At 41.8% G+C, this 27777-nt stretch overlaps 1 protein-coding gene and 1 long non-coding RNA gene across 34 annotated transcripts in view; one reads left to right on the top strand and one right to left on the bottom strand.

Annotated features, from left to right (window-relative positions):
- The window catches only part of LOC310710152, a 34383-nt gene extending 7741 nt beyond the window's left edge, over positions 1-26642 (top strand). Inside the window, exons 2-3 of the long non-coding RNA XR_014527869.1 lie at positions 13933-13958; positions 26502-26642. This is a non-coding gene — a long non-coding RNA (uncharacterized lncRNA). The remainder of the gene's footprint in view (positions 1-13932; positions 13959-26501) is intronic.
- The window catches only part of ADGRL2 (adhesion G protein-coupled receptor L2), a 355922-nt gene continuing 343915 nt past the window's right edge, over positions 15771-27777 (bottom strand). For 9 of the 33 annotated variants that reach the window (XM_083510614.1, XM_083510603.1, XM_083510633.1 and 6 more), the window contains 5 exons: positions 26286-26414; positions 25053-25149; positions 21568-21696; positions 20552-20569; positions 15771-17949 (listed from right to left, as the gene is read on the bottom strand). In XM_083510614.1, coding sequence (XP_083366740.1) covers positions 17195-17949; positions 20552-20569; positions 21568-21696; positions 25053-25149; positions 26286-26414 — 1128 coding nt within the window. In that variant the 3' untranslated portion in view covers positions 15771-17194. Of the gene's footprint in view, positions 17950-18689; positions 18743-20517; positions 20570-21267; positions 21350-21567; positions 21697-25052; positions 25150-26285; positions 26415-27777 lie in introns of those variants that run through there. The other 24 variants (XM_083510610.1, XM_083510607.1, XM_083510608.1 and 21 more) reach the window with 8 other exon arrangements.

Here is a 27777-nt window from a genome sequence, read left to right as displayed (position 1 = left end):
AAATGCCCACACAAAGTCTTAGCTGCAGATGAGCTCCTTTGCTGTTGGTTGACTTTCTGCTTCTCCTGAGGCTGCTGCTGGGAGTCACAGGGAAAGTTTGAAGTGTAAGGACAGGCATAGGCAAATGCGGCCCTCCAGACGTTTTGGGACTACAACTCCCATCATCCCTGACCACTGGTCCCATTAGCTAGGGATGATGGGAGTTGTAGTCCCAAAACATCTGGAGGGCCAAGTTTGCCTATGTCTGTGGGAAAACGGAAGTGCTTTTCTTCAGTTTTATGTACACACGCAGCCTAAGGAATTGGTAAATACAGTTGAACCTTGGTTCTCGAACAGAATCTGTTACAGAAGTCCGTTCAACTTCTTAAAAAGTTCAAAAACTCAGGTGCCGCTTTGATTGGCTGCAGAAGCTTCATGCCCTAATCGGAAGCCGTGTAAGCTGTGTTGAACATTCGGGTTCCAAAGAACGTTTGCAAACCAGAACACTCACTTTTGGGTTTGTGGCTTTTGGGAGCCAAAACATTCAAGTCGCAAGGCGTTCAACAACCAAGGTATGACTGTATCGGGGGGAGAAATTGAAAAGAGCCTTCTTCGATTGTGTTGTGAATAGGGGTGGGTTTCAGTTTGCATTTAATGGTGAACTTATATAATTTGCAATTTATGGAACTGTGTGTGAACCAAAATGTTGTCACATTTCTCTGAATGCAGTTCCGAATGCTCCAAATGCATTTTTCCAGCCCAAGTAACATGTATGAAGATAAACATGCTGAGGTAGAGCAGAGGTTGAATGGCCATCTCTCATGGATGCTTTAGCTGAGATTCCTGAATTGCAGGGGGTTGGACTAGATGATCCTCGGGGGGGGGGAGGGCCCAGGAAGAGAACTGAGCTGAGTGTAGAAAGGTCTGCAAGCGAGCAGCTTGTAGAGACACAAGGGTGTCTCTCTGGAGAGCTGAGTTGGGCAGCGGATTTTGCTTTTTGGAGTAGGTAAGCTAGTTTGCTTCCTCCTTTGCTCAACCTGCATATCTGTAAACAAATCTCATATGTTCCAAAGTGCCATAAGCCTCCGGCGACCTCCCTTAAAATGAAACCAATCCTGGAAAGCGCTGAGCCCCCAGAACTTCTCGCCATTTAGGAAAGGTGCCATAGCAATCTAACACTAAGAAGCTCACACTTCCGTAATTGACCCCACATTTGCTCAGATACATATAACATACTTAAGGCTGGCGTTCATCTTGATAACCTCCAAGGGGTTTATAACGACCCCTCTGGAAGTCATAGAATCATAGAGTTGCAGAGTTGCAGGGCAAGCCCCTGCAATGTAGAAATCTCAACTAAAGCATCCATGACAGATGACCAGCCAACCTCCTTAAAAACCTCCAAGGAAGAAGAGTCCACAACCTCCCAAAGGAGACCGTTCCACTGTTGATCAGCTCTTGCTGTCAGAATCCTCTTTGGAATCTCCCTTCTTGTAACTTGAAGCCGTTGATTCGAGTCCTACCCTTCAGAGCAAGAAAACAAGCTTGTTCCCTCTTCCATGTGGCAGCCCTTTCAGATAATTGAATATGGCTATCCTATCTCCTCTCAGTCCCCTCTTTTCCAGGCTAAACATACCCAGCTCCTTCAAGCGCTCCCCATAAGGCTTCTTTTCCAGACCCCTGATCATGTCGGTTGCCCTCCTCTGCACACATCCTGGCTTGTCAACTTCCTTCCTAAGTTGTTTGTGGTGCCCAGAATTGGACATAGTATTCCAGGGCTTGAATTAGACACATCGAAGAAGCATTTCAGGAAAACACATTGTAAACTTCAAAGTGGGAAACCGTGTTGGCGAAAGACGGAACCCCACAGCGCCATCTGGTGTCACAGTGTTATAATGCATATAAAACACTTTTTTCTTTACTAATGTAGCTGAGTCCCAGGTGTGATCTGACCAAGGCAGAATAGAGTGGTACTGCTACTTTCCCTGATCTGGACACTATACTTCTGTTGATGCAGCCTAGAATAACATTAGACACCCCCCCCCCCCGCTGCATCACACTGTTGACACATGTTAAGCTTGTGGTCTACTAAGACCCCTAGATCCTCCTTTTCACATGTACTGCTGGTAAGCCAGGTGTCCCTCGTCTTATATTTGTGCATCTGGTTCTTCATGCCAAGGTGCATGAAAAGCATATGCTCCCCTCCAGAGCTGGACTGCTCTCCTGAGTTTTCAGGCAGGTCTGTTTATCTGTATGCTGCTTGGCTCCTGCTCTTTTGGCTGTCAGACGGCCTTGAGGCCACTTTCCTCCGTGTTCCCACATCTGGAGGGTCCACTCGTGGCTTTCGAACATTAAAAGCAACACTGGCCTTTTCCCCATTTCCTTGTGGCTCCGGTGCTGAGTTTGCTTCTCGCAAGCTGCGCTATGCCAAGAGACATGTAATGAGCTGTATAACTTTAATTCAACAAATTGAATACATAACTTGATGAAAGGCAGGTATTTTAATTTAATCTTTGCCAGGCTGAGCTCTTTATTTTACTCTGCTCTCCTGCTGGCATCTCTGTTTGCCTTGCATTCAATCCTTCAGAGCTGACTCAAGGGCAGGGTGCCCCAGGAACAGCAGGATGTCACCTTTTATAATGAATGAAACCCTTGAAAGGGTGACCTGGAAATGCTTTTGTTTTGCTGAGTTTCAGAATGGTAGCCACTTCACATTTGTATCCGTTAGACACATTGTAATTCCCCGAACAATAGGGCTGGGAGTTAAAACAGTGGAAGAGGTGGGTGGGGGAACCAAATCGCAATAAATCATGCTTTTATAAATCTGAGAAGAGAACCACACTCATGAATAAGTCCATCTGCTATCCATCTGCTTAAAGGCGAGGCTCGCCCATAGCCTTAGCATCAAAGGCAGAGGAGGGCATGCAGTCCTTCAGATGGCAATGAACTCCACTTCCCATCATCCCCAGCCAGCATGTCCAATGATCAAAGTTGATGGAAGCTAGAGGTACCACAGTCTGGAGGGCTTGAGCTAACTGGTACATGCACCAAGGCATGGTAATGAACTTCAGGCTTGCATAGCCTTCCCCACCAAACACTTGGAATCTTTAATGTGAACCAGGGTTTATGCCTATAAATATCCTGTTCATGCAGCCCGTCCATCACATGAAATAGGTGTGTGTATGTGAATGAGCTGATTGGAATGTCCTGGATAGCTCAGTTGGTTAGAGTGTGGTGCTGATAACCCCAAGGTTGCAGGTTCAATCCCCGTAAGGGACAGCTGCATATTCCTGCATTGCAGCCAGTTGGACTTAGGTGATCCTCAGGGTCCCTTCCAACTGTATGATTCTGTGATCAGGCTTTTGCCTATAATGTGTGCAGATTCCAGCTCTTATTAAAATGTCCACATCTCCAAAGGGTCAGGATGGATGAGCCCAAAGCTTTCTCCTCCTCCTGCCATGGAAGCAACTTGCATACTAGGGTAACTAGTGGTTTTTGGAGAGGTTCACATCATGACATTTCAAGGCAATGCTGTTTGGTTTGTCCTGCTGTTTGCCTGCAATCCATATGTCATTTCACCCCTATCAAGGTCCACAGGGAGGAAATAGTGTCCTATGTCACCTTGGTCATAGACGAAATCCCATGAAATCATCCAGAATATTGTAATGCTGCAGCATACATAGAAAGGAACATTAGGTGGGGAACAGTCTGTAACCTAGGCAATGAGAGATGTTATGGTCAGCAGGGAGAGGGAGGTTTCGGAGAGTGTGTGTCTGTCTACATCACTTGTGTGAGAAGTTCCGTTAATGAAAGCTGGCTGCTGGCATGCCATCAGAACAAACTCTGAGGTGAAAGTAAAACCTGGGATCTGAACTCTGGCTGAGGCTCATAAATGAAACGGAGGCTCAAACTGTGCATTTAAGTGGAGTGACATTATTCTTTCCTCTGCGTTTCCAAACTCAAAGCAGCCTGGGCAGGCTCCAGGCAGTAAAAGTGGGCAGGCAGACTTAGCCCTTTCCCATCAGGCTCTTTTCCACGTCAAAATTGCACTCACTAAACTGCCTTTTCATTCATAAATTAGGATGAGGGTGGTGGGATACGAGGACTACACATCTTCCTTTCTCTAAAGATGAAGTAATAGCTTGGGGACGGTATTTTTAAATTAAAAAGGACCTAGGGAAGGTTTAGCAGCAAGCATCCCTAACCCTTTGAATGTTTTGTTATTGATTATATTCTCAATTTCTATGCTGGATACTGCCATGAATGGATTTGACCTTAAAGGACAGCCTACGATACTTTAAATAAATTTAATAAATATGGCGGGCAGACTCCTAATCCAGGAAACAACACCATATGTGTATATCTACTCAGAAGCAAGTCCCGTTGAGTTCAGTAGGACTTAAACCCAAATAAATGGGCATAGGATTTAGAATCATAATGTGCCGTTTTGAGCCTAACTGTCTGTGTGCATTAAGCTTCAACAGGTTGGCAGCTTGAGGATGACTAATGGTGTTGTCTTTAAAGATGGGACGCGGTTGGTGCTGTGAGCTAAACCACTGAGCCTCTAGGGCTTGCTGATCAGAAGGTCCAAATCCCCATGATGGGGTGAGCTCCTGTTGCTTTCTCCCAGCTTCTGCCAACCTAGCAGTTCAAAAGCATACCAGCGTAAGTAGATAAATAGATACTGCTGTGGCAGGAAGGTAAATGGCGTTTCTGTGTGCTCTGGCACTCGTCATGGTGTCCCATTGCACCAGAAGCATTTTAGTCATGATGGCCATATGGCCCAGAAAGCTGTCTGTGGACAAACGCCGGCTCCCTCGACCAGAAAAGCGAGATAAGCACCGCGCCCCATAGTCGCCTTTGACTTAACCATCCAGGGGTCCTTTACCTTTTACCTTTGTCTGTAAAGACAACAGAGAACCTGCTGAGAAAATGGACTGCAACGCCCTTTGTGTGGTAGAAGCAGTGTAGAGTTTGGTGTGCTTGTCCCGGGCTCGTGACTGTCAAGTATAAATAAAGCAACCTAAGGCCTGGGGGCTGTATGTGGCCCAATCGCCTTCTCAATCCAGCCCGTGGACGGTCTGGGAATCAGCATGTTTTTACATGAGTAGAATGTGTCCTTTTATTTAAATTGCTTCTCTGGGTTATTTGTGGGGCATGCCTGGTGTTTTTACATGAGTAGAATGTGTGCTTTTATTTAAAATGCATCTCTGTTTATTTGTGGGGCATAGGAATTCGTTCATATTTTTTTTCTTCAAAATGTAGTACAGCCCATCACATAGTCTGAGGGATGGTGGACTGCCCCACGGCTGGAAAAGGTTGCTGATCCCTGTTTATAGCAATGTGGCTAAAAGCTGAAAATAGGCAGGTTTGACTCTATGGTACAGTCATACCTTGGGTTAAATATGCTTCAGGTTGAGCATTTTCAGGTTGCGTTCCGTGGCAACCAGAAGTAACGGAACGTGTTACTTCCGGGTTTCGCCGCATGCTCAGATGCTCAAAATGACATCACACGCATGCGCAGAAACAGTGAATCGCGACCTGCGCACGCGCAGACACGAGTTGCATTCTGCTCAGCATGCAAGCGGGGTTCCGGAACGGATCCCATTCGCATCCAGAGGTACCACTGTACTAGCCTTGTAAAATACATGTGGCTTGCATCCAACATAGCACTAATCAACTGTCCTGCACTCCCCTCAAAATCTGTCCTCAGGAGCAATCTGGAGCAGAGTTGGGGAGGACATGGGGCGCACGCAGGCTGAGAAGAAGTGAGAAAGTCCCGTTTCACAAGTGGAAATCCTTGCGTTGAGAGGATGTATACTTAGCACTATGCTGGATTCAAGCCTGATATTGAGTACCAAGCTCAGTTCTCAGTTCTGTGTCTTAACAAATTTGAATAGTCTTGTCATTCAGACAGCCTTCTTGCTGGCATGTTGCTGGCAGGTATTTTACCGCCGCACACAGCACCGCAAAATCCACACAAGATTTTCACCACAAGAGGTTTGGAGAAGGGCTGCAGCTTTAGTGGTACAGCTTCTGTTTGGCATGCGAAGGTCCCAGCTTCAATTCTGAAGAGCCACAGCCTGCATACAGCAGTGGTCTGGGCTCCTAAGGCAACTTCCAGTGTGGCTACCTTCTCATGTTTTGTACCCTCGCAAACTCCTCCCTCCCAGATCTCTTTAGATAACAAAATATTGAATCTAGGATCTCATCCGTTCTGTCAGGTCTATTGATTTTCTTCTTGAGGCATTCAGCCCAGTGGCACCTCAAGATCAAACCGTGCCATATTAATGGTCTCAATACTGCTGCAGGTAGTCTGAAAGAAGAGATACAACTCATCATTGAGGCACTGGAACCTAGCGGATGTTTCCTAATCTCTTCCTTTCTTTTTTAAAAAAAGTGTTTTAAAAGGTAATGGGATAAGAGATTTACTTAACAGAAGTGAATGCCTTCGGGTTAAAGTTGTTTGTTAAGAAGACTCAATGCAATTTATTATAGTTTAGCTTGCTTTAAAAAAATAAAATCCAGTTATTCAACTATCAGTACTGTCTTGGTAAATGGATAGCACAGAGGGGAGAATCCTGAATGAGCTCAATAACCTTTTCTTGAACATTTACCATCAAATGAAGCTTTTAAAAATGAACATAAAAGTAGCATGATTCGAAATTGAAGGATGCGTTAATAAAAACTCTTGACTCTAGAGTTAGTAGAAATAAATGAAAGAAAAGCCTCAACTTCTACAATTCAAGGAGCTCATCTGAAATGTTGGCTGTACAATAGCACCTAAACCCCGCCCCCTCTATTTCTTATTTTAGAAAAGAATTATCAGTGTGTCCGTCCGTTAAGGTTAACAAGCAAAGCTATGTTTGTTCCAAAACTTAGCACAGGAAAAGAAAGCGGGAGAAGATGAGTACAGAAGACACAGCTGGGAAAACAGCAGATAAACTCTTACAGGCGAGAATCTAGATCGGGGAAAAGAAGAGAAAACCTTCAATTACAGTTGCAAGGAATTTAGTGACATTAACAATAAAGCTCAAATCTGCATTCCAGGTTTGATCCAATATTATTAAAATGCTCTTCAAGGGCAACAAATGTTGGAGCTGTCTCCTTTCAAGATTAAGCTCTCTTGAGATACCCTTTCTAGAAAGATTCTTTCTTGAAGGACACAAACTCTGGGATTCAGGGCCTTTGAAATACGCTTGGCTTTGGGGGATCTTTCCCCCTGCAGAATAAATCCTAATTCAATACCAATTTGTAAGGCGCCTCCTCTGCTTGTGCTTCTCCATCCTAGGACCACTTCTAAAGGTAAAAGGTAAATGACCCCTGGACGGTTAAGGCGACTATGGGGTTGCAGCGTTCATCTCACTCTCAGGCCGAGGAAGCCGGCGTTTGTCTGCAGACAGCTTTCCGGGTCATGTTGCCAGCATGACTAAACTGCTTCTGGCACAACGGAACACTGTGATGGAATATGGAGTGCATGGAAATGCCGTTTACCTTCCCACTGCAGCAGTACCCATTTATCTACTTGCACTGGTGTGTTTTCGAACTGCTAGGTTGGCAGGAGCTGAGACAGAGCAACGGGAGCTCACCCCATTGTGCGGATTTGAACCGCTGACCTGATGGGCAAGCTCAAGAGGCTTGGTGGTTTAGACTACAGCGCCACCTGTGTCCCTATGGACCACTTCTACTCCCAACAGCTGGCAACTCATGAATGGTTAAGCTGGTGGCTCAGACTCACTGCTTCATGGCGCAAGTGTATGACGGGCACCAGACATCTGACTGGTACTGCATGCCAGTGGTGAAATATTTTATAGGGGAACAGTTAGGGCCTGAGGTGCCAGCTTGTGAGGGTGACGGGGGGACGTTGCGTCTGTGAGGTCGTGACCTCCCAACATTGCACACGTGAGCATAGTACCTCCTCTAAAGCTGGGCAGAAGCTTCCTAGATTTTGGGAAGAATGTGCAGGCTTTTAATACTCTAATTTACCGGGAACATTTAGGGGGCTAGCCTAGTCCCCCTAGTCCACTGACCACACACCACTGCTGCATGCAGATGTATTTCTGGTGTCTGGGACGTGGTCACCATAATCCTTTAACTGTTTAGGTCCAGATGTTTGCCGCGGAACTTCCGTGTCAAGTCTGCTTGGGATCGCAACTTGCTGTAGCAAATGGAACCCGACATTCCCACGGCTGTGTGTAGTGACACAGTCTGCCATAACCCACATGCGATGGAAGCAGGTGCTAATTAAAATTGCAAGCTAGAGGGAGCATGAATTAAGGAGACAAAGAGCACAGAAGCCAGAACAGAATAATCTGTGAGCAAGTCGGCCTTGATTTTCTAATTCACAATCGCCCCAGAAATTGTTAGATGAAATGTACTTAAATACAGCATCTATCACTCCATAGAACAATCACCAGGACAGCATGTAATTAGAGCCCTCTTTAACTATAAGCAGCATGGGGCATTTTCTCATCTCCAGGCACTTGTCCCTGAAGTGATGGCGAAATCCCAGGCAATAGTGCGGTCTGAAAGATATGCTTCCTTCTTTACTCCTCCTTACACACACACACACACACACACACACACACACACACACCTCTGACACACTGACACAGAGACACCATTTCATAATTTTGAATTTTAATGAGACTCAATCATTATGGCGCAGTTCTTCAGCCACACTGGGTGCATGAATCATATATTGGAAAAATACGAGGCAAACACTCAGCATTCCATGTATTGTGAGATTCTACCGAAAAAGCACATTTTCACAATGTTCGACTTTCAAAACCTTTCACTCTTCATTTACCTCCCCTCCCAAAGCAAGTTTCTAGCCCTCTTGGCGATTGCATAAATATTCTTGAAACAGTGTGGTTAATGCATGGTGAAATATTGCTGCTAAAAAGAAAATATTCCCTAGTTAGGGGATGGGACTTTGTATAGCATATTAGCATTTCTAGTAACTACAGTGGAATCTCAGAAGCCGGGTGCCTTTGAACTCGAACGTTTTATCTCCTGAACGAAGTGATTGTTCCAGTTTTTGAATGATTTTTGGAAGCCAAACATCTGACGTGGCTTCTGATTGGCTGCAGGATGCTCTTGCAGCCAATTGGAAGCCGTGCCTTGGTTTTCGAACTGTTCCGGGAGTCGAACGGACTCCCAAAATGGATTAAACTGTCAAAAACCAAGGTATGACTGTAATAGAAGCAGAATGAATTATGTATAGAAGAAAGTATGCAACACAAGATATGAGAAATAAGAGGCTAGATCACACCAACAAGGTTTTGTTCCCACAATGGCTGAGCAGTTGCTTATGGGAAGCTGACAAGGACAGAACACCTTAGCACTCTTCTGCATATTCTCCCTAGTAGCTACTATTCAGAATAACAGTACAGTGGTGCCCCGCAAGACGAATGCCTCGCAAGACGGAAAACTCGCTAGACGAAAGAGTTTTCCGTTTTGGAGGTGCTTCGCAAAACAAATTTCCTATGGGCTTGCTTCGCAAGACGACAATGTCTTGCGAGTTCCTGCTGGTTTTTTTCCCCTCCCCCCTTTTTTCTAAGCTGCTAAGCTGCTTATCAGCTGATCCGATCAGCAGATAAGCCACTAAAAGACGAAAAAACCGCTAGACGAAGAGAATCACAGAACAGATTCTTTTCGTCTTGCGAGGCACCACTGTACCCACCAACAAAGGTACTGGAGGCTATATCCATTGTGACTATAAGACCACCTTATCCTCCATTAATTTTGGGCTAAAAAGGCCCAAATATTATAACTCTTTCCCCCCAGACACTTGTTCGGTTTGGCAACCCCTTTCTGCATCTTTTCCAGTTCCACAGTATCTCTTCTGAGATGCAGCCACTGGAACTTCACACAGTTTGTATAAATGCACTTATGAATTAACTGTTGTAGTATCGGGGGGGGGGTACCCTGGTGCCACCTGTACATTGATTGCAGGTGTGAATAGCATAGGCAGAAGGCAGCCTCTTTGAGAACCATTTTTAAATGCTTGTGCAAGCACACACAGGCAAACACAGCTAAGGTTGGTTCTGTTTCATTGCTTCCAACTCCTGTCAGTGACGCATAGAATCGCAGCCTGTTTTATGGTCCTCGGATTCAGTAGCCTTGAGGAACAAAGTTTGTGGGAGGGGGGAATAGGTGTTCTTTTGTCTCAGAACATCGAAAAAGCCTTACTAAGGAAAATGAGGCATGGCACATTGCTAAGGGAAATAGGGGTGAGAGGGGCAATTAGAACACCCCTCACCAATGGTAGAATTCATGTCATACATCGAAAGCGCCATGATACCACTTGAAACCAGCAGAGATTGGATTGCCACTTTTCAAGGATGCTGTAGTAGTGGCATTGCTGCATAGGCAGGGTCTAGAGTCCTCTGACATTCCTTCCAGTGCTGTGGGCCCTTAAGCACTGTACATTTAAAGCAGCAGCATACCACTTTAAATAGGAATGGCTTCCCCCAAATAATTACTTCTCAAAATTGTTAAGGGTGCTATGAGTTGCTAAAAGACCCCCGTTCCCCTCTCAGAACTCGCAGTTCCCAAGGTGATTTAACCATCAATGCCCCTTCCCAGAGAACTCTGGGAATTGTAGCTCTGCGGTGGGAATAGGAGTTTTCTAAGACTTACCAGCATCCTTAACAAACTACAGCTCCCCAAATCGTTTGGAGAAATCATGGCTGTTTCTTTAGAGATATGGTGCGAAAGTGGATAATCTCAGTCTGCACTCAGCCAGACACCCCCCCCATGCCTGTCTTTTTGCTTACAGCCAGCCCAAGGGGTGCTCTTTCTACCTCCCCAGTCTGAGTTTTGTCCTTGTAGAGGGAGGCAGATGGGGTTAAATTAGTTGGTTCCCCCCTTATGGGCTTCTGGCTCTGCTGATCATTGGCTCTGGGCTTTGCCTGTTGGCCTCCCTGCCTTCCACCCTACCAGTCGCAATGGGGACAAATCACCACCACTGCTTGTGTTGTTTGGGGTGCCCATACTGCTGCCTACCATTCTCACAGCATTTACTAGAATGGGTCAGAAATAGGCTTCTGCCTCCTTGGCAACTGCTTTCTCCAGTTTGCATCAGGGTGTAAAAGTGCAATAATCATCTGCCAAGTCGAGGTTATAAACAGATGTTACCTCCACTGTGCAGGTGGGGAATGAAGTGTTCGACTCCATTAAGAAAGCTTACAGCTAGGACTGTCTATAGAATTCCTGCAAGACGTGTCTTGTAAAGTTTCATTCAAAAATCGCTAATGACCGATTGCCACACAAGGTGCAGGCTTTTAACACTATGAAAATAGAAATGGATGAAGAATGCTATTCCAAATAAATGGCAAGCAATCTTGCATAGCACACTGAAAGCAATCTGTGTGTCACTAATGTAGCCACTAAAGCCGCATTAAAAGGCAATTTTTTAAGCAAACAAAGACATCTTTCTCAGGGTTTCCATGAGGTCAAGGTCAGATCTTTCTGTTTCTCCAAAGCAGGTAGAATTATGCCTGTAGTAAAATGAATACTTTTGCACAGTGGGCTTTTGAACAGGCTTTTTAGCTCAATGGTAGACAGAAAAATACCTGGTTCAATAGCTGGAGTTCTCAGTGTAAGGACCAGGTAGCGGGTGAGAGAGGCAAACCATACCTGCAACCCTAGTAAAGCCTTTCCCAAGCTGGTGCCCTCCTGATATATCTGATAACGTCCATCATTCCTTACCACTGACCATGCAGGGGTGGATGGGGTTTGGGAATCCAGAAAATCTGGAGGAAACAAAGTTGGAGAAGGCCGCCCTAGATAGCTGCTGCCAGTCAGAGTAGATAATATTAGGGTAGATGGAGAATGATTCTATCCTGGTCTATGGCAGCTCCTCTGTTATTGCCTGTTTCTTAAAATATTAATGTGCCATCTTTTAGGAGTAAACTTCCTTACGGTGTCTTCCAATTAAAGACATGAATATAATCACAGGTAAAAGAACAAAACCAGCAGCTAATGAGATGAGCAGCCAATCCAGAGTTACTGCAGTTTAACAGAAACCCAATCAACAAAAACCTCCTTCAGGCAATTAAGCCAAGGAGAAAAAGTAGATGTTCAGATCTTTCAATATTAGCTCATTGTTCCATTGGGATAGTGGCCTGTCCATAATGGTTGTTGGGTCAGTGTTTGAAAAGAAGCAGAGACGTAATACAGTCAAAAGGAATGTTGGCATACTTTGGCATGCATAAAATACCTTTAAAAACAAAACATTTGAAAGTTCTACGACACACTGTAGCATAAAAGTACCTTACAATTCATAGCTCATTTAATCTTACACAGACTTGAGGTAGGGAAAGATGAAGTGCCGCACAATATTTTGTCTTTGTACCGAACAGCCTTCTATATCCATGGCCAGCCTGCACTGAAGAGAAAGGGCCCATTACTGGCTTGGCAAAGCCTGGGCGGTGGAAATTACTGGGGGAGCACTGAGTTGCGTTTGCCTGCCGCCTTGTGTGGGTGCAAGCAAGAGGCGGAAACAAAGCCTGTGAAATACTGTTCCCCAACCAAGCAATGGCAGGGTGAGGCAGGCAAGGAGCTCAGAGAGGACGCAAGCTGTAGTCAGATGGAAGTTTATTCCATTTTCACAATGCTTCCCTAACTGCTAATTTTCATGTTGTATTTGAGCCTTCACACACAGTGAAAGGCATTTTGGGAACTAATGTGGAATATATTGCAAGCGTAGCACACCCCCCCCCCCAAGAAGCAAGTAACGTGGAAGTGAGCACATTATCTGAAAGCTCAAATATAATGTGGAACTTAAGTTAGGGAAAAGTTATGAAAAGGAAATAAACTGCCATGTGACTCCAGCTACAGTGTGGTTCATTTCCACCCTTCCGATTCTTGAGATGACAACCAGCTATAGTCTTCCTGCCTCAATGCTGCATTTATTGTTTGTTTTTATGCAATGTTGCTACATAACTTAGCTTTCCTTGTCTTCCCACTAAGTTAAATGATCCTGGTTAAGATTCCCCCAATTTGAGATATGCTGTGGCTATTAAGAGTTTTGCCTTCAGAATAAGGTTCCATTCCATGGATGCTTTTTTCTTTTCTTTAAAAGGTGACAAATACATTTCATAGATTACAAACAAGATCTCGAACTAATGTCAAAGTCATTAGCAAGGAGTAGCTGGATGTCCTCGTCCTTGTAACTACAATGATTCCTTGTGGATGCATATTCCCTCTTTGTTGCAGCGCTCTTGTAAGCGTTGAATGCTAGGTTTTTAAAAACCACACACCCACACACACCAAGCAAAGCAATATATCATTTCCTTACCATTTTCTGAATTTTAGTTGAGCATTTTGTTTAGTTCCGAATTTCCTTGTAACGCCGGAGTACTCATCCCAGCCCCATGGCAATAAATAAATTCTGCAAAAACTATAGCAGAGCCATTTTCTCGCACTATTTATCCATGGTGGTTTGTGTAATTAAAAAACAATAACAATAAGAATGCTGTATTATTTTAAGCACATCAGACTAACTGCAGATTTCTTTATAACAAAGGCGGCAAAAAGAGAGAAACTATTCAGTTAGTTAGCATCCTAAACAATCAATGAATAATAGAGCATTAAATAAGTGATCACCAAACGAACGCAACTCTTATGAATTAAATATGCCTGTAAATTCTGTTTGGTCTTATCTGTTTCCATCTGTCTTTTCCACTCTTCCTTTTCTGTTCTTTTTTGTTCATCTAGCTTCTAGCACGGATGTTTAACTTAATCTTGTTTAGCATCATATATATTGATAATTTCTCTACATAATTAATAGCAATTGTCGTAATAAGAAACAGCTAACAAAAGAATTGTATAATTCTCAAGCCTTTATCTGCTCACTTCCTTTATATAGTTCTTTCATTGTCAGTTGGTATTGACTGGTACAGCAGCGGTGAAGATTTGAATTAACGGTCTTTTTTCTCTCTTTTGTAGGCTCATGGAAACCAGTTGTATATGATGTAAGTACACTTTATTTATTAGTTGGACTTTGTTGTTACCCCCAAAGAGCTCAGGGCACCTTGCAACACATGGCTTATGAGAATTCATTCTGGTCAGTTCACAGGACCAGATCTGCTAACTGCATCATGTGCCTCTAACATTCTGCGCTAACGCTCAAACAATGCGCTACCAATTGCATTCCCCACATACCACAATATGGCAAAACTTAATAGCCATAGGTTGCATCTACAGAAAGACTTTATCATAATGAAGAAAGACTTGGACAACTGGTTGTCCTCCCAACAAAGATGTTCATATAAGATGCTTTGGATACTAATGATTCCCAGGCCCTTAAGCACAGATGACAGCTGTGTCATAATTCTAGCTTATGACCCATATTAATTTATGGTTTACCCCAGGGGTCAGCAAACTTTTTCAGCAGGGGGCCGGTCCACTGTCCCTCAGACCTTGTGGGGGGGCTGGACTATATTTTGGAGGGGGGGGGGAAATGAACTAATTCCTATGCCCCACAAATAACTCAGAGATACATTTTAAATAAAATGACACATTCTATTCATGTAAAAACACACTTATTCCTGGACTGTCCGCGGGCCGGATTTAAAAGGCGATTGGGCCAGATCTGGCCCCCAGGCATTAGTTTGCCTACCCATGGTTTACCCCATATAGCCACCAAGTACTTTGACTATGAAGTGCACACAGATGTAAGGATCAAGGAGGGTGCTTTCCTTGCAAAAAAATTAAGGCCAGGTGAGCTTAGGAAGTCATTCTGATCTGAAGCAATCATGGGGGAACCCCTAACTTATGATAGAACTCAATGTGCATTTGCTGGTCCTTCCTTAGGCATGCATAGCAGCTGTAAATCACAAAAAGCTTTCTTTTGATGAAATCCCATTAATCAATATGTAAAGGCCATTGGGAAGTTGAGGAACGCAAGCCAACGGCGCTTCTGCAGAACTTCCTGGTGGATTGTACCAAATAGCTGTAATTAAGGAAAATGCTGGCAAAATGAATATATAAAAGTACCTGTGTGAATATGATTTTTCTAACAGTCGGGGTTGCAACAACAAAAGTGGTGAGCAGGGAGGGAAGAATGCAACAATTTAGCAAAAAAATCAGTATAATATTTAAATCCAAGCTTTTGCAAATGAGAACCCGGAATCTCGAGTAATCTATGGGCAATTTAGTGAAAAGGAATGAACAGACAGTTCCAAAGTAGTGCGCCTGAAATTAAATCCCGCTTCATGCTATAAAGCTTTGGGCAAAGTATCAGCTTCCTGCCTCGATTCCCCATCTGCTAATAGTAGTAATAACAGAAACACTAATTTGCATATCACAAAAGACTGTTGTGATTTACCATATTTTGCAAGGCCCTGAATATTCACGGCACTCCTATAAATGCTGCAATATTAGTATTTTTTCTCTCCCTGCGACAAGAGCTTATCTTTATCACTAATTATAGCCATATAATTACATTTGCCTGAAATATGACTGCAGAGTTTGCATCCTTTTTTATTTTTAATAAATCATATTCCTATTTGAATTTTTAAAAAATCTGTTATGTAAATGGAGGAGGCTGCCGAACACTTTTGTAACAGAGCTCATGTTTCTGATCTTGATCATATGTGACTATGACTAGAATATCAAGTAGCAGCAATGACCTCTATTCAATAGAGATATATAGGCAGCTCCTACACCAGACCTCTCCATATGAATTGAGAACTGTAAGGGAGTGATGCTAAGCTGAATTTAGCCAGCTCACACGGTGAATAATCGAGCTTATGACTCATATGTAAGAAAGAGCGTTTTACCTATTTGGAAAAAAAATTCACATTTATTTACTGTCAAACAGGTGTTAAACTTTACATTGGATATTAGTGATGGGCTCATTATTAACAGGTTTACACAAAGGGATTGAAAAAAAAGCAAAAAAACCCCTGAAACAATGTACATTTAATTAGATCTTTTATCATAAAATAAATTAATTACTAAATATAGGCAGGAGGAATATGGAAGAGTATTTATGTTTTCTCTTAGCTTAAAAAGGTCAGGCACCTTTAATTCATTAGTTTGTTTGAGATTCACTAGTATGTCTGTCCCTTTGGCCACTTCCCTTCCTTTCAGCCTTCCTCAAAGTTAAAAGAATGAAAAGGGAAGTGATTTATAACCTGATATAGATTTTTCTTTTTTAAAAAAACACAACAACAACCCAAATTTCATAGTGTGCAAGGCATGAAATTAATTGGCGTCTAAAAGAATTCTGCCCGGAAAAAAATATATGTTCTTTTGGCAATAAGAAATTTAAAACATAAGAAGAAATACTAACGTCAAAGCAGAGCACTGTTTACAGTGAAAAAGAAGTGAAAATGGATAGAACTTTTAAAACATATTACGCTACTATGAACCAAGTGTAAAAGGGGGCCGGGGGGGGGGGCGGGACGGACAGCTTGTAGCATATGTGCAACCAAGAGCGTTTTCACAATATTTTCTTCAAACTCTTTAAAATTATTTTAATGACAATTATATTTCTGTTTGGACACAAATGTATTTATTTATTTATTTAACCCTAGCAATAGAACAAAATATAATTTCTTTAGCCATTTTTTTTTTTCATGAGAACAGTTCATTGTACAGTTGAGGAAATATATGAAATAAGGCCTGTGGCTTGATTGCTAGTGGTTAGACAGGTTTTCAATCTTTACCTTTATGGAAAAGATTTGCAGTGAACCGCAAACTGATGCAGAATCTCTCTCCTGCTTTTTGCAAGTCTTGTCAGGAATAGTAAGGTACAGTAAATTTGTCCCACAGGATTTTAGCGCCTACGTCTTGTATATAATACAATGCAGGCCTACAAAAAATGATGCAGCCATATTTACAAATTTAGTTCACAAACTGCTGCAGTAAAATGGCTGGAACGGTGTGTGTGTGTGTGTGTGTGTGTGTGTGTGTATTTCACAATCTCTTTTACGTCAGCAGCAAGATATCTTAAAATACCTTGATGGTATCTCTTTTTTTTCTGTTTGTAACAAATAATTCTTTTAGTATACTCTGTGTATATACAAAGCTTTGTTTTATAAAAATTCACAGAACTGCAAGGTCCAGTCGTCTCCTTTACACGGGAGAAACCACAGGGACAACAGAAATTGTCGCTTCGAGCAGATATGAGGGAGCCTGCATGGGGCCAATTAAGTCTGTTTAATACTTGCAATGTGGCCTTCAGTATTCCTTTGCTACGCTATTAAAGGCTTGTCACTAGTTGCATTTGTCCTTCCCTAACGTCCCCTTCCGGAATACATCCTTCCTTGTTAATGGGAATTATATAGCCGTCACTATTGCCCCTGCTGATTTGATAGTACATCTGAAGCTGATGGCCAGCTCCAAGGTTTGGCATGCTCTTGTAGTAAATGTCCTCATTCTCGCTCCTCCTGGAGGGAGAGAGGTCTTCCTCGATGTCGGGACTGCTCTCCGGGTAAGGAGAGTCTCTGAGGTTGGGCATGCTTGTGTACAGAGAGTCTCTGTTGGGGGACTGGAGGTGGTCTTCAACTTCGGCCGTCAGCTGGGACACGTAGCTGTCTGTTCCTTCCGTCTTCACTTTCTTCTGTGGCTGGTACAGAAGGGAGTGAGTCCGTTGGGGAATCAGAGGCGCCTCCAGTTCCTTTTGGTGCAGCTCCAGGCCGGCGTTATCACTGTGCATCAGAGACGAAGCATCTGCTACAATGGCGTCGTCTTCGCTACTGCTCCCGCCGATCACAGCTTTGATTGGCAATGTGCGCTCGAGGTTGTGGTTCTTGCTGCTGCCCCGCAGGTTGTTGTGTACTAATTCCGAAATGATCATTTTCTCAAAGGCGGTGTCATTCAGGCTTAGCCCACAGTCTACAACTTGCACGCTGTCGTTGTAGTCTCCGTTGCGTAAAGAGTAGCTGTTGTTGAAATTACCATTTAGCGGTAGAGTATCCATGGCACTTGTATCCCTGGCATTGTTCAGTGAATGTCCTGAAACAGAAAAGGGACATCTTCGGGTTATTGCCGACACCAGAGCCCAACGTTCTTATTCTATAAAGGTCTTTAATGTGGTTCAGGACAAAGTTGTACTTGAAAGTAAGACTCGAGGAACGTGAGGGGGGCGGGACTTCCCCAAAAGTGTAAGGAGTTACGCACCTTATAGAAGAGAGAGAGAATTTTACAGAGTAATACTGCTTTTCCGTGGAGCGTCAATGATACTTTGAATTTAGGAATTTGAAAACAAATGGAAAAGGTTCAAATGCAACAATTTAGCACCCAGTTGTATAGCTCTTCCCTCAAGGAAAAGAATGGTCACTCCATGCGCTTGCATATGTAATGCAAAGCAATTTATTCATCAACATTTATAGTTTTAGTGCAACACCATGATTCGGCGGGGGGAGAGATGAACGCAACATAATTTGTCCTAAACAACACTAAATTAAAAAAGAAAAAAAGGAATCAGGTCACATACGAAACAGAAGGCAAATGTGTAACAATAAACCCACGTAACTGGCAAGCAACTATTTTAATATATAGCATTTCTAACATTTCCTCTCGTGTGTGTGGTTTTTATTTATTTATCTGAAGATGGAGTAAAGAAAAGAATGGAAAAAAATGGACAAGTACATAGATTTCATGTTAAGCACAGACAGCCACCTCTCACACTAACAGGGATTGAGGCCCACAAGCACCATCCAACAACACGGAAGACAGCAGGTGGAATGACTCACTTTGGACAACTCACATCATGTCTGTCTGCTCAGGCTATCTGGCCTAAGAGTAGCTGATATATAAAAGAAAGTAAAATGATTTATTGTAACATGATGAAGAATTACTGAGCTTCTCAGCAACTTAGTCAGAGCAAGGGTTCAGCAAATTAGATTACTAGCAATAACAGCTCTCTCTTTTTTTCCCCCAATATGATTTTTGTTTTGTTCATTTTTAATTTTTGGTTGCGTTTTAATATTCTCTCCGCCAGCAACGGCGCCAGGCTTCAGGAGGTCAAAGTTGGCCTGCAGCTTGCATCAGTCACAGTGACAGCACTGAATGAACTAGCATAGGCTGTTAAAGAGTTAGGCCCACAGACATTATGGGCGTATGGAAGTCAAAAGCAGAAATGTCAAGGGTTTCTCTAAGCATGGGTCACAGAAATTAACCAAAGAAGAGATATTAGCTGTGGAATGGGAGGAGATTATCAGCCAGGGCCGATATCTTTCAACTGCTGGAGAAATGGAGAAATTGGATACATCTGCGGGAAAGATGAAAAGAAGTTTTGGAAAGAAGGGGGGGGGGCGACTGGAATTTTATGGCGACATGCTCTTTTTCTATACAAAGAAATTCCATTTTTTTCTGGAGACACAAAAGACATGTAAACTAAGACATCACAGTGCTTCCCAGGCAAAGAAGAAAAAGAAAGCTATGAAAGAAACTGAATGGCATGTATCATGGATAAAGTTAGATGGTTTGTTAGTGAACTTTTAGAAGAATCGCTTTTAGAATTCAAGAGCAATGTTTGGAGGGGGGGGGGAATTAAGAAAGCATGAAATACGGTTGTTGGAATGGAACTGACCACTGTGAGGCTGCTGCATCACATGCAAGGCTTGGAGTTGTTACAGAGAAATAAAAGATTGTGTGTGCCTCTAAGAATGTTTCCTGTTTTACTTTCAGACTGCACTTAAAGCTGCAGCTTAAGCAAGAAAATTCAGGTTGCTTCTATAAAGATAGAAAGATTGGGTTGATGCCCAAAAGTGAATTTTGTTTGGTCAAAGAATACTTCTTTTTTTTTTTGAAGTGGAATAACTGCAGCTAATCTTGTATTGTGTTGTTCTAGCCATCCATGCGTACTGAATTAGTTAAAAGGATAGCAGTTCTTTGAAAGCCTCTCTAGGCTTTGATTAAACAACTTTTGTAGCTGGGTATTTTCATATATGTTCCTAGATCTTTCTTGCAAAAGCTTTATCCATATGAAACATATGGCATTTATAAGAGAGAGGCAACACTTGGACCACATGCCGGCATTAATTTCCCCTCTGAAGGCATTCTCTCTCTCTTTCTCTCTTTTTAATAATCTAATACTTTATCCTCTATTAAAGAGATATTGAAGCATATTTAATAATCCAAAATGAATTTTCTATGATATACTGCAGAGTTAAGCACACTTGAATGTACTTCAACCAGTTTTAAAGAGGCAAGTTTAGTTGCCCGTGATCAGGTAATTCACTTGAAGTCTTTCATAGCCTGTAGCAAGATTACTGTGGGAATGTGGAAATGTTAAGTCAATTATTAAGCATTTCTGCTCAACGGTGCTCTGGTTTTAAGCAGCAAATTATTTCAGCATTGGATATCATAAGTTACCAATAGGGCTTGCTACAGACCTCTTGTGATTTGATTTTTGATTATTATTTTTTAGATTGTTCTCCGAAAAGCAGTACACATGTACTGTTTGAGCGTGGAAATATTTCATTTGCAAATTGTGAACCACTTGCCCGCTGAGTCTACTTCATGACCGCTAGTTATATTTTAATTGTGCCCATTAAAAATCATGCTGAAAAAATTTACATTTGATAGGCAAAGTTAAGTTTTACTCCCATACTTGTCTCTCTGTAGGTTGCTAGAGGAAAGCATAAGGAAAGTAAGAAAACACGAGAATGAACATAGAAACTGCAGTTCAGTTTTAAAGAATAAGGAACTTTGACATGTAACAACAGCTTTTTATATATAGATATATATAACAAAGTATAAAATTCTTAACACAGAATTTCAATTACATTCGAGGCTAGTATATTTGATGGCTTATTCCACTAATAATTAATAAAGATGCATTAATTTTTGAACTGGCTCAGAAGTTAAGAAAAGCAGTTGGATAGTATAGTATAACAAAGGTAGGGTTAGTAATAAAGCCTTGACACCCTGATGCTACCATGCCTGCCCGTAGCGCTGAATTAATGTACTGGCAACTAAATAATGCATCAGAGCAGTGTCAAGTTAGGAGACAGTTGCTCGTAGCAGAGCAGGAGGTACGCCCCATCTTAAGCACATAGTTGCTGGTGCAGCAAATAGGTCTTAGGATCAGACTGTGCATCCCACATAAACAATGTTCTTCTAATTCTAGTCAAAGGGGGGAAGTTCCTATAAAGCTGCACTATACTATAGTTTGCCTCTAAATACGACTCCGGATTCAGTTTTCCCACACCAGGACGATCCGGGTGTCAATATGCCTCTTTGTGCGTTTAATTGTCTGATCGACTCCGTAAGCAGATTGTTTCTAAGCAAGCTTCAGATTAATTTTATATTGCATAGACATGATACCTCTAAGTGATATATATCTTGAAGATGGGCTCTCGGACCATGGAGTGTCAGTCCTGTAATAGTATATTAAGATTTATGCCACCTGTGTTAAAAACATGGGAGGATTATTGGCAAATACTATTATGGCAAAGGCATTATCACTATAATATAGTGCAGTTTTACAAGCCTGGCGTTATCAGCAGTACTTCTCGACGGAGAGAGCAGTTCTAGGTCTCCGGCCAAATTAACCGACGGAGGCTCTGAGCAAAATACCATCAAGAAACAAAAGCGAAAGCAACATATCCCAAAGTGTGGGCACACCTGGTGAGTTAAACACAGGAGCTGAAGGGGCATTACATACAACGGTTTCAGCGAGCAATGTGTTATAAGGATTGTTAGTGCCGTGTGGTCGAAGAAGAGGGTTTGTTAGTAGGTAATTGCCAGTCATTCCTAAAGCAAAGAAACAGAAAGAGAGACATCAGCTCCTTAATTTGATTCTGACAGTTCCAATAAAGTATATATATTTTTTTACAAAAATGTCATCATGAGTCGTGTATATCTTGTCAAATTTGATTCAGCCGAACATTTCTGAATGTATTTGAACTACTAATTTGAAGGACGAGAGGGAAAATGTAGTTAGATTTCAGTAATTCACAGGTGCTGGCCAAATCCCCAAAGTAAACACCTGCTAAGAATGACATTTGCTAATTTATACAAAATCACTGTTAAAACAAGAATAGCAATTAAACGCAAAGACCAATGTTCTATTTCAAGATGTTACAGCTTAATGTCTCTAACCTTAAGCATGGGTAATAGGCGCCGTAATAGAGAAATCAAAATTGTGTTAATTTAGAGCCACGCCGGTCAATCTCGGAAACCTACAGGGTTTATTACTAACTTAGCCGGAGGGGGGGGGGGGAGCAAGTGAAAAACGACCTCTTCAGCCAAAGGTAAGTGATGGCAAGCTGCATGAAACCTTTCTTGTTATATGCAAAGGAGCGCATGCTTAAGGGGAGGCATGGAGGGGGTGGGGGTTGGAGTTGAGGGCAAATCATTCATAAATTCTTACGGGAGAAATGGATTCATGCTGCGACGCTATCTGTTAGGATTTTTAAGTGAGTTATGTTTAAGTTATGTCTGTCCTCCCTGCAACAATAATCTTAAATGAACACACTGAAAGCTAGAGCAAACAGCTTATTTCTGCAATTTCAATCCCAATGCATCAACACTTTTTGCATATGCCCTCTAAAGAAGCAGAGAAAGTTCCTAAGCAATTTGTTAAAAACTAGGCATTTGAAAACCCATATTGATCTTGGGTATCTTAAATTAATACAGTTGTCAGGGGAGATGGAATTATAGTGCAGTCTTTGTGGGCCCAAATGCATCATATATACACAAGCAAGGCGAAAGTGCCGTTCTGTTGAGCAGTGTGACAGTGGGTAGGAGAGGTGGATGTTGTCTGAATATATTACATGTCCAGAATGAGCTAGAGAGCAGCCAAAAAATTTACATGCAAAATTTAAATTGATTAGGTTCTCATTGTGGCAATAGCAGCAGATATTACATTTTAAATATTAATGCCTTTATCACTACTCAAAATATTATTACTGTAGGTAGCAAAAATCCTGCAGTTCAGGGAATTGCTTTACTGACAGATTATGTTAATCTTATTTGGTGTTTGGTTTCATTTATTTGATTTTCACATTTTTTTAAAAAAGATGCAATCTAAATACAAGAAAGTGCAATTCAAAGAATCTTCCCCTATGCTGTACATTGCAAACTTTACACCACATGGCAATTTCAGCTAATTACCATAATTCCCCACCTCTGTCTTAATTTCTGCGCTGTGGCGGAAAGACTAACGATTCTCTAACTCTAGTGTGTTGGCTCTGAGAACTCAAAGGTCATGGTCTTTTTTATTATTATTATTAACTGAAAAATGCAGCACTGGCTACCTAGAAGTTCAGAGCACATTTCATAGGGAAAGTCCCAGTGCACAAAAGCTCATGGAAATTAGTGGATGCTTCCAAATGGGATTTGCTGTTTTCTCTTAAAGATTGTGCCCAACTAGCTAGCTCAATACAGCAGACCCTAGAATTGCAAGGAAACTGGAGGAAATCCTGGCAGTACAACCAGTCAGACAATGGACGATTTTCTACTTCTTCCAACAAAAAGAAGTGCTATATGTTCTATTCACACGCCATTTAAAATAAAAATAAAAATCTGGCTTGGGGCCTATGCAAATGTTGCTTGCCAGGGATAAATGTCAGCCAGCAGCTATTCTACATCCATTTCCTATTTCTTTACAGAGAAAGAAGCATTTGAGCTTGGTTGTACCATGATTTTGAACAAAAAACATTCTGGCTCCCCTACCCCAACACCAATCCCTGAAGGAATGGAAACTTTCTATTGTGGCATCAGGGGGATACAGCATTCAGTAAAATGTGGTAACAGCCTAGATAAGAGGTTACTTCCTCTGGAGAGAGGGAGGCTGTAATTGGGTTGTTTTTTTCCTTGTTAAAATCACAGTAGTCCCCTATCCTAGCAGCATTTTCAATTTGCCGGAAAAGCTGGCTGTGGCCGAAGGGCTGATGGTTAGTTCAAAACATCTGGACAGCGCTAGGCTGGGGGTAGCAGATCTAGATTTATTCCAAAGGTGGATTTCCATATCTGTCCCACTTTGCCCACACTCCCTGCTTTGTGTAACTTTTGTCCTGGTGAAGAGTCTGAGCAATACGAAAGCTTGCATACTATTTTCTGACATTTTAGTTGGTCCTAATAAAGGAACTGAAACATCCATCAAGACTCCAGATGCATGCCTTATAGCTAGCAACATCAACTGTGGATTTTGGAATTTTCTTGTGGATCAACATAGATTTATTGGGCTTTTTTCTTTTTTGTTATGACAAACCACCAGGAAAGACCTCTCTATAAACTCAATTTGGATTTTAACAAAATAGATAAATACTGCAGGTTTTGGATTGAGATTTTGGGGGGTACAGAGTTGTACATTAGTATTTTTTGATAAAGTGTCCATTAATATATTAAGATTTGGATGAGAAGCTTTGGTTAGTTTACTGCTGGAGATGGCATGGGTAGCCATCATAATCATTTAGTATACTTCTGTGAAGAGTTTTCAATGCATGAGCACATTCAATCTGAATTATAGTGATAAAACTGTGACCAGACATCTTAAGTCTGTTCTGTGGCTTTCCCCTCCCTTCCTTCTTTTCAGGTTGTCATGTGGCAGACAAATGCTGTACGTTACAGATATGATCAAAACTATACTGTGGGGGAAACCCTATTTGCAGATGTCTTTTGTATAGAGCTGATGTCAATTTGATTTCACAGGCAAAATGTCCGCATATGGAAATCTTATGCATTTACAATGTCACTGTGCTGGTATAGTTCTGTTTCAGCTTTAGACTACAAAGGTTAGCAAAAGTTTAAAATTATGTTCTTTGCTTTTATGTTTAAATTATTGATGAGACTTATTTAAATACGATTTCCATGAATAAGAATGTCAGATTCAATCCTGAGCAAAGAGCATGAGGGAACTAAGTTTAAAATGTGTTCAAGACCGAGTTGAGCTATAATTTTATACATTTGTGTGTGTGTGTGTGTGTGTGTGTGTGTGTGTGTGTGTGTGTGTGATTCCATTCCAATGCTGAGATATTTAACCTACCTACCCCAGAGCACATCTGCTTATTTGATTTATTTACTGCAACCCAATTCTCCTAAATTCTTATTTGAAAAAAATACCGCCGAAAGAACAAAACTAGAGTGTGATGTGTCCAGCAACTGACCTTGATTAAGTGTTGAAGTGCTATTGATATCACCTGAGATAAAGGATGATTCAGATTGTTTTCTCACAGTGTCATTCCACATCCTCCTTATTCGGCTCTGTTAACGGAAGAAATAGGGCATAGTTGTCACATCTTACATGGCAACCTGGCACATTTAGCTACAATCCTACGGAAGCGTACCTTGGAGTAAGACCCAGTGAACACAGTGGGGCTTACTTGCAAGTCAGAATTGCACTGTTAACCAACTTCTCTGTCATGCCTGCCGCAATGCATGTTCTTACGACCAAAGTATTGGAGAGGAGTATGGAACTGGCTGTGGTACGCTTGGCTTCAAACTAGTTTCTGGTTCTTTGGTGGCCACTTAGGACAACAGCTGGTTCATGCTGCTGGGTATCTTTCTCTTCAGCCTGAGCACTTAGTGCTGGACAGTCTTGTGGCCAGGCTGAGTTGCAACAACTTCAGTCTCAAAGTGTAGAGGGAAGTGATGCACTTAATTTTTAAGACTGGAAAGTCATCTAATGCACGTTCTTTTAGCTGAGCTCTGGCATTGTTTTAGCTGCAGCATTTTGATAAGGGAACTGGCCTAGGCTACATAAAGAAAAGTGAGGTTGAATGCATTTGTTGGTTGCTTCTTTAGTTGCATTAAAAATAAATAAATTTAACAGAAAGCAAATGTTTGGACTTCTTTTTCAAAGGAATGGTAACAATGTATTTATGTTTAGTGTCACTGATCAAACAGGCAGTCCAATCAGGCTACTATCTTTCTCTACTTGTAGTATTATTATGCATACAGGAAAACTTCCTGAAAATGGTTATATTTACCTTTGTAAAATGGAAAGTCATTTGTGAAACATGTAGTCTTCTGAACTGATTTATATTAAGCATGTCTCAGACTTACTGCTGACTATACATGCTATTAAAAATCACATCTCTTGGCCACTTTCTGGCCATAAGTAAGCTCTAACTCTGCTTATGGACCAATAAGAGAGTTTGTTGTTAGTGTCTTCTTCTTTAAAAAAACTAAAAAATAAATAACTACTATGAAGCTCAACCTTGAAGGAATGTTTAGAATCAGGCCCAGAATATATAAAAAAAGCATGCAATTGTCATCAAGGCTGTTATAATGAGAACACAATTAGTGCATCTGAATGGAACGCATCTCAGCGGGCTTTTTATAAGCAAGGTTAATTAAAAGATGCTGTCATTAAAAGGTTCTGTCAAAATGTTTGTTACCTGAGTGCCAGAGGAATAGCGAGCACTAGTTCTTGTAGTCGATGCCTTTACTGAACTGTGTGGGCTCTCTGTTGGCAATCCTCCACAGCAATACGAATGTCTGAAGCACTTGCCGTACTCCTTACGCACCTGTATGTTAACAACGATGCTCATAAATATTCATGCTTTCATTTTTAAATAATCTATTTCTGTATGTATCTATCTGTATATTTCTAGCCTACCTGCTCCTGAGATCTGAGGCAGACAGCAAAGGTAAACAAGGCCTTCTGAAACAGGGCCAATTTTATATTTCCAAGAAAATTAAGAAAAATGTATTAAATTTTTACAAAATTAAAAGCATGTCAGTGAAGCACAAAATCCTCGCCTCTCTTATGCCTTGCAATTATGCCTCTAGTTATCTTCCTAGTTGGGGAACTGCAGGTAGAAGGAAATCATAGACAAAATGTGCCCCATGATTCACATTCCAGTGTGGCTTCGAACCATGACCAGGTGGAGGTTGCGTCTCGACTGGCTCTCCCAGTACACTGCAAACAATTCCAGACATAGTCTGGTGTGAAGTAAGTCTGTGCCAAGCACTCTATTGGTTAACAAAGTGGAACGAGAGCACTGAAGACAGCTGGGCACCATAGTTGTAGTGGCTTGGGAAATGGAACAATAACATCACCAGTGCAGCCGAGGTTTATGGGAAGCCCAGCGGTGAGGTTTCCATGGTGCAAATGAATCTGTGGAGCCAATCTGGTGCTCCCACTGCTGCATTTGCATCATGCCCACCTCACTCGCTCCTCCACAGTAAACCTAGGTGATGGGAGATTAGGTAAGTGCTGCCACCCCCACTGACCACTACTGGGAGCAACACTGCTAATTTCAAGGATACATATTTGGGGTTGAATTTATTTGGACGGCACAAAATAAAGTTGTATTTCAATGTCTAATGTGATTAAGTTCACAAAAATGTAAAGCTAAGTGAATGATGCTCATACCCCCAGGGAAATAAGATTAATACTATGTATGTCAAGTCAGAAACAAGTCCAATTCAGTTTAAATGGAGCCTACTCTCAGGTTTATATAGGATTACAGCCTGAAAGATTTTAACGGCCTTAGAAATTTAGGCCAGGGATGAGAATGGGCATAGTATGGGTTTCCTATATAAGCTGCAAAATTGTGTGTGTGTGTGTGTGTGACCGACCAGAGACTGTCACCGTCTTTTTAATTCCCCCTGCCTCCCAAATACCACCCCCTGGGGCTGATTTTTGCCTAATGTCTATACTGCTGTGAATGTACATTATCTGTCAGTGCAGCACATTCCACTGTCATTATTTCTAAATTACAGCTTGTTCAAAACTGAAGGAAGTAACAGCACTATCATCTTGTCAGGACTAGAAACATAATAGTTTTCACTTTCACAATTCTATTTCTCTGTTCAATTTAGTGGCCAACTAGTAATAACAGAATAAAAAGAACACATTAGCTATGTATACAGAAGTAGAATGAT

The sequence above is a fragment of the Podarcis liolepis genome (genome assembly GCF_965112155.1).
Source record: "Podarcis liolepis genome assembly, chromosome: 6".
Classification (NCBI taxonomy): domain Eukaryota; kingdom Metazoa; phylum Chordata; class Lepidosauria; order Squamata; family Lacertidae; genus Podarcis; species Podarcis liolepis.
This window is presented reverse-complemented; position numbering and strand designations above follow the sequence as displayed.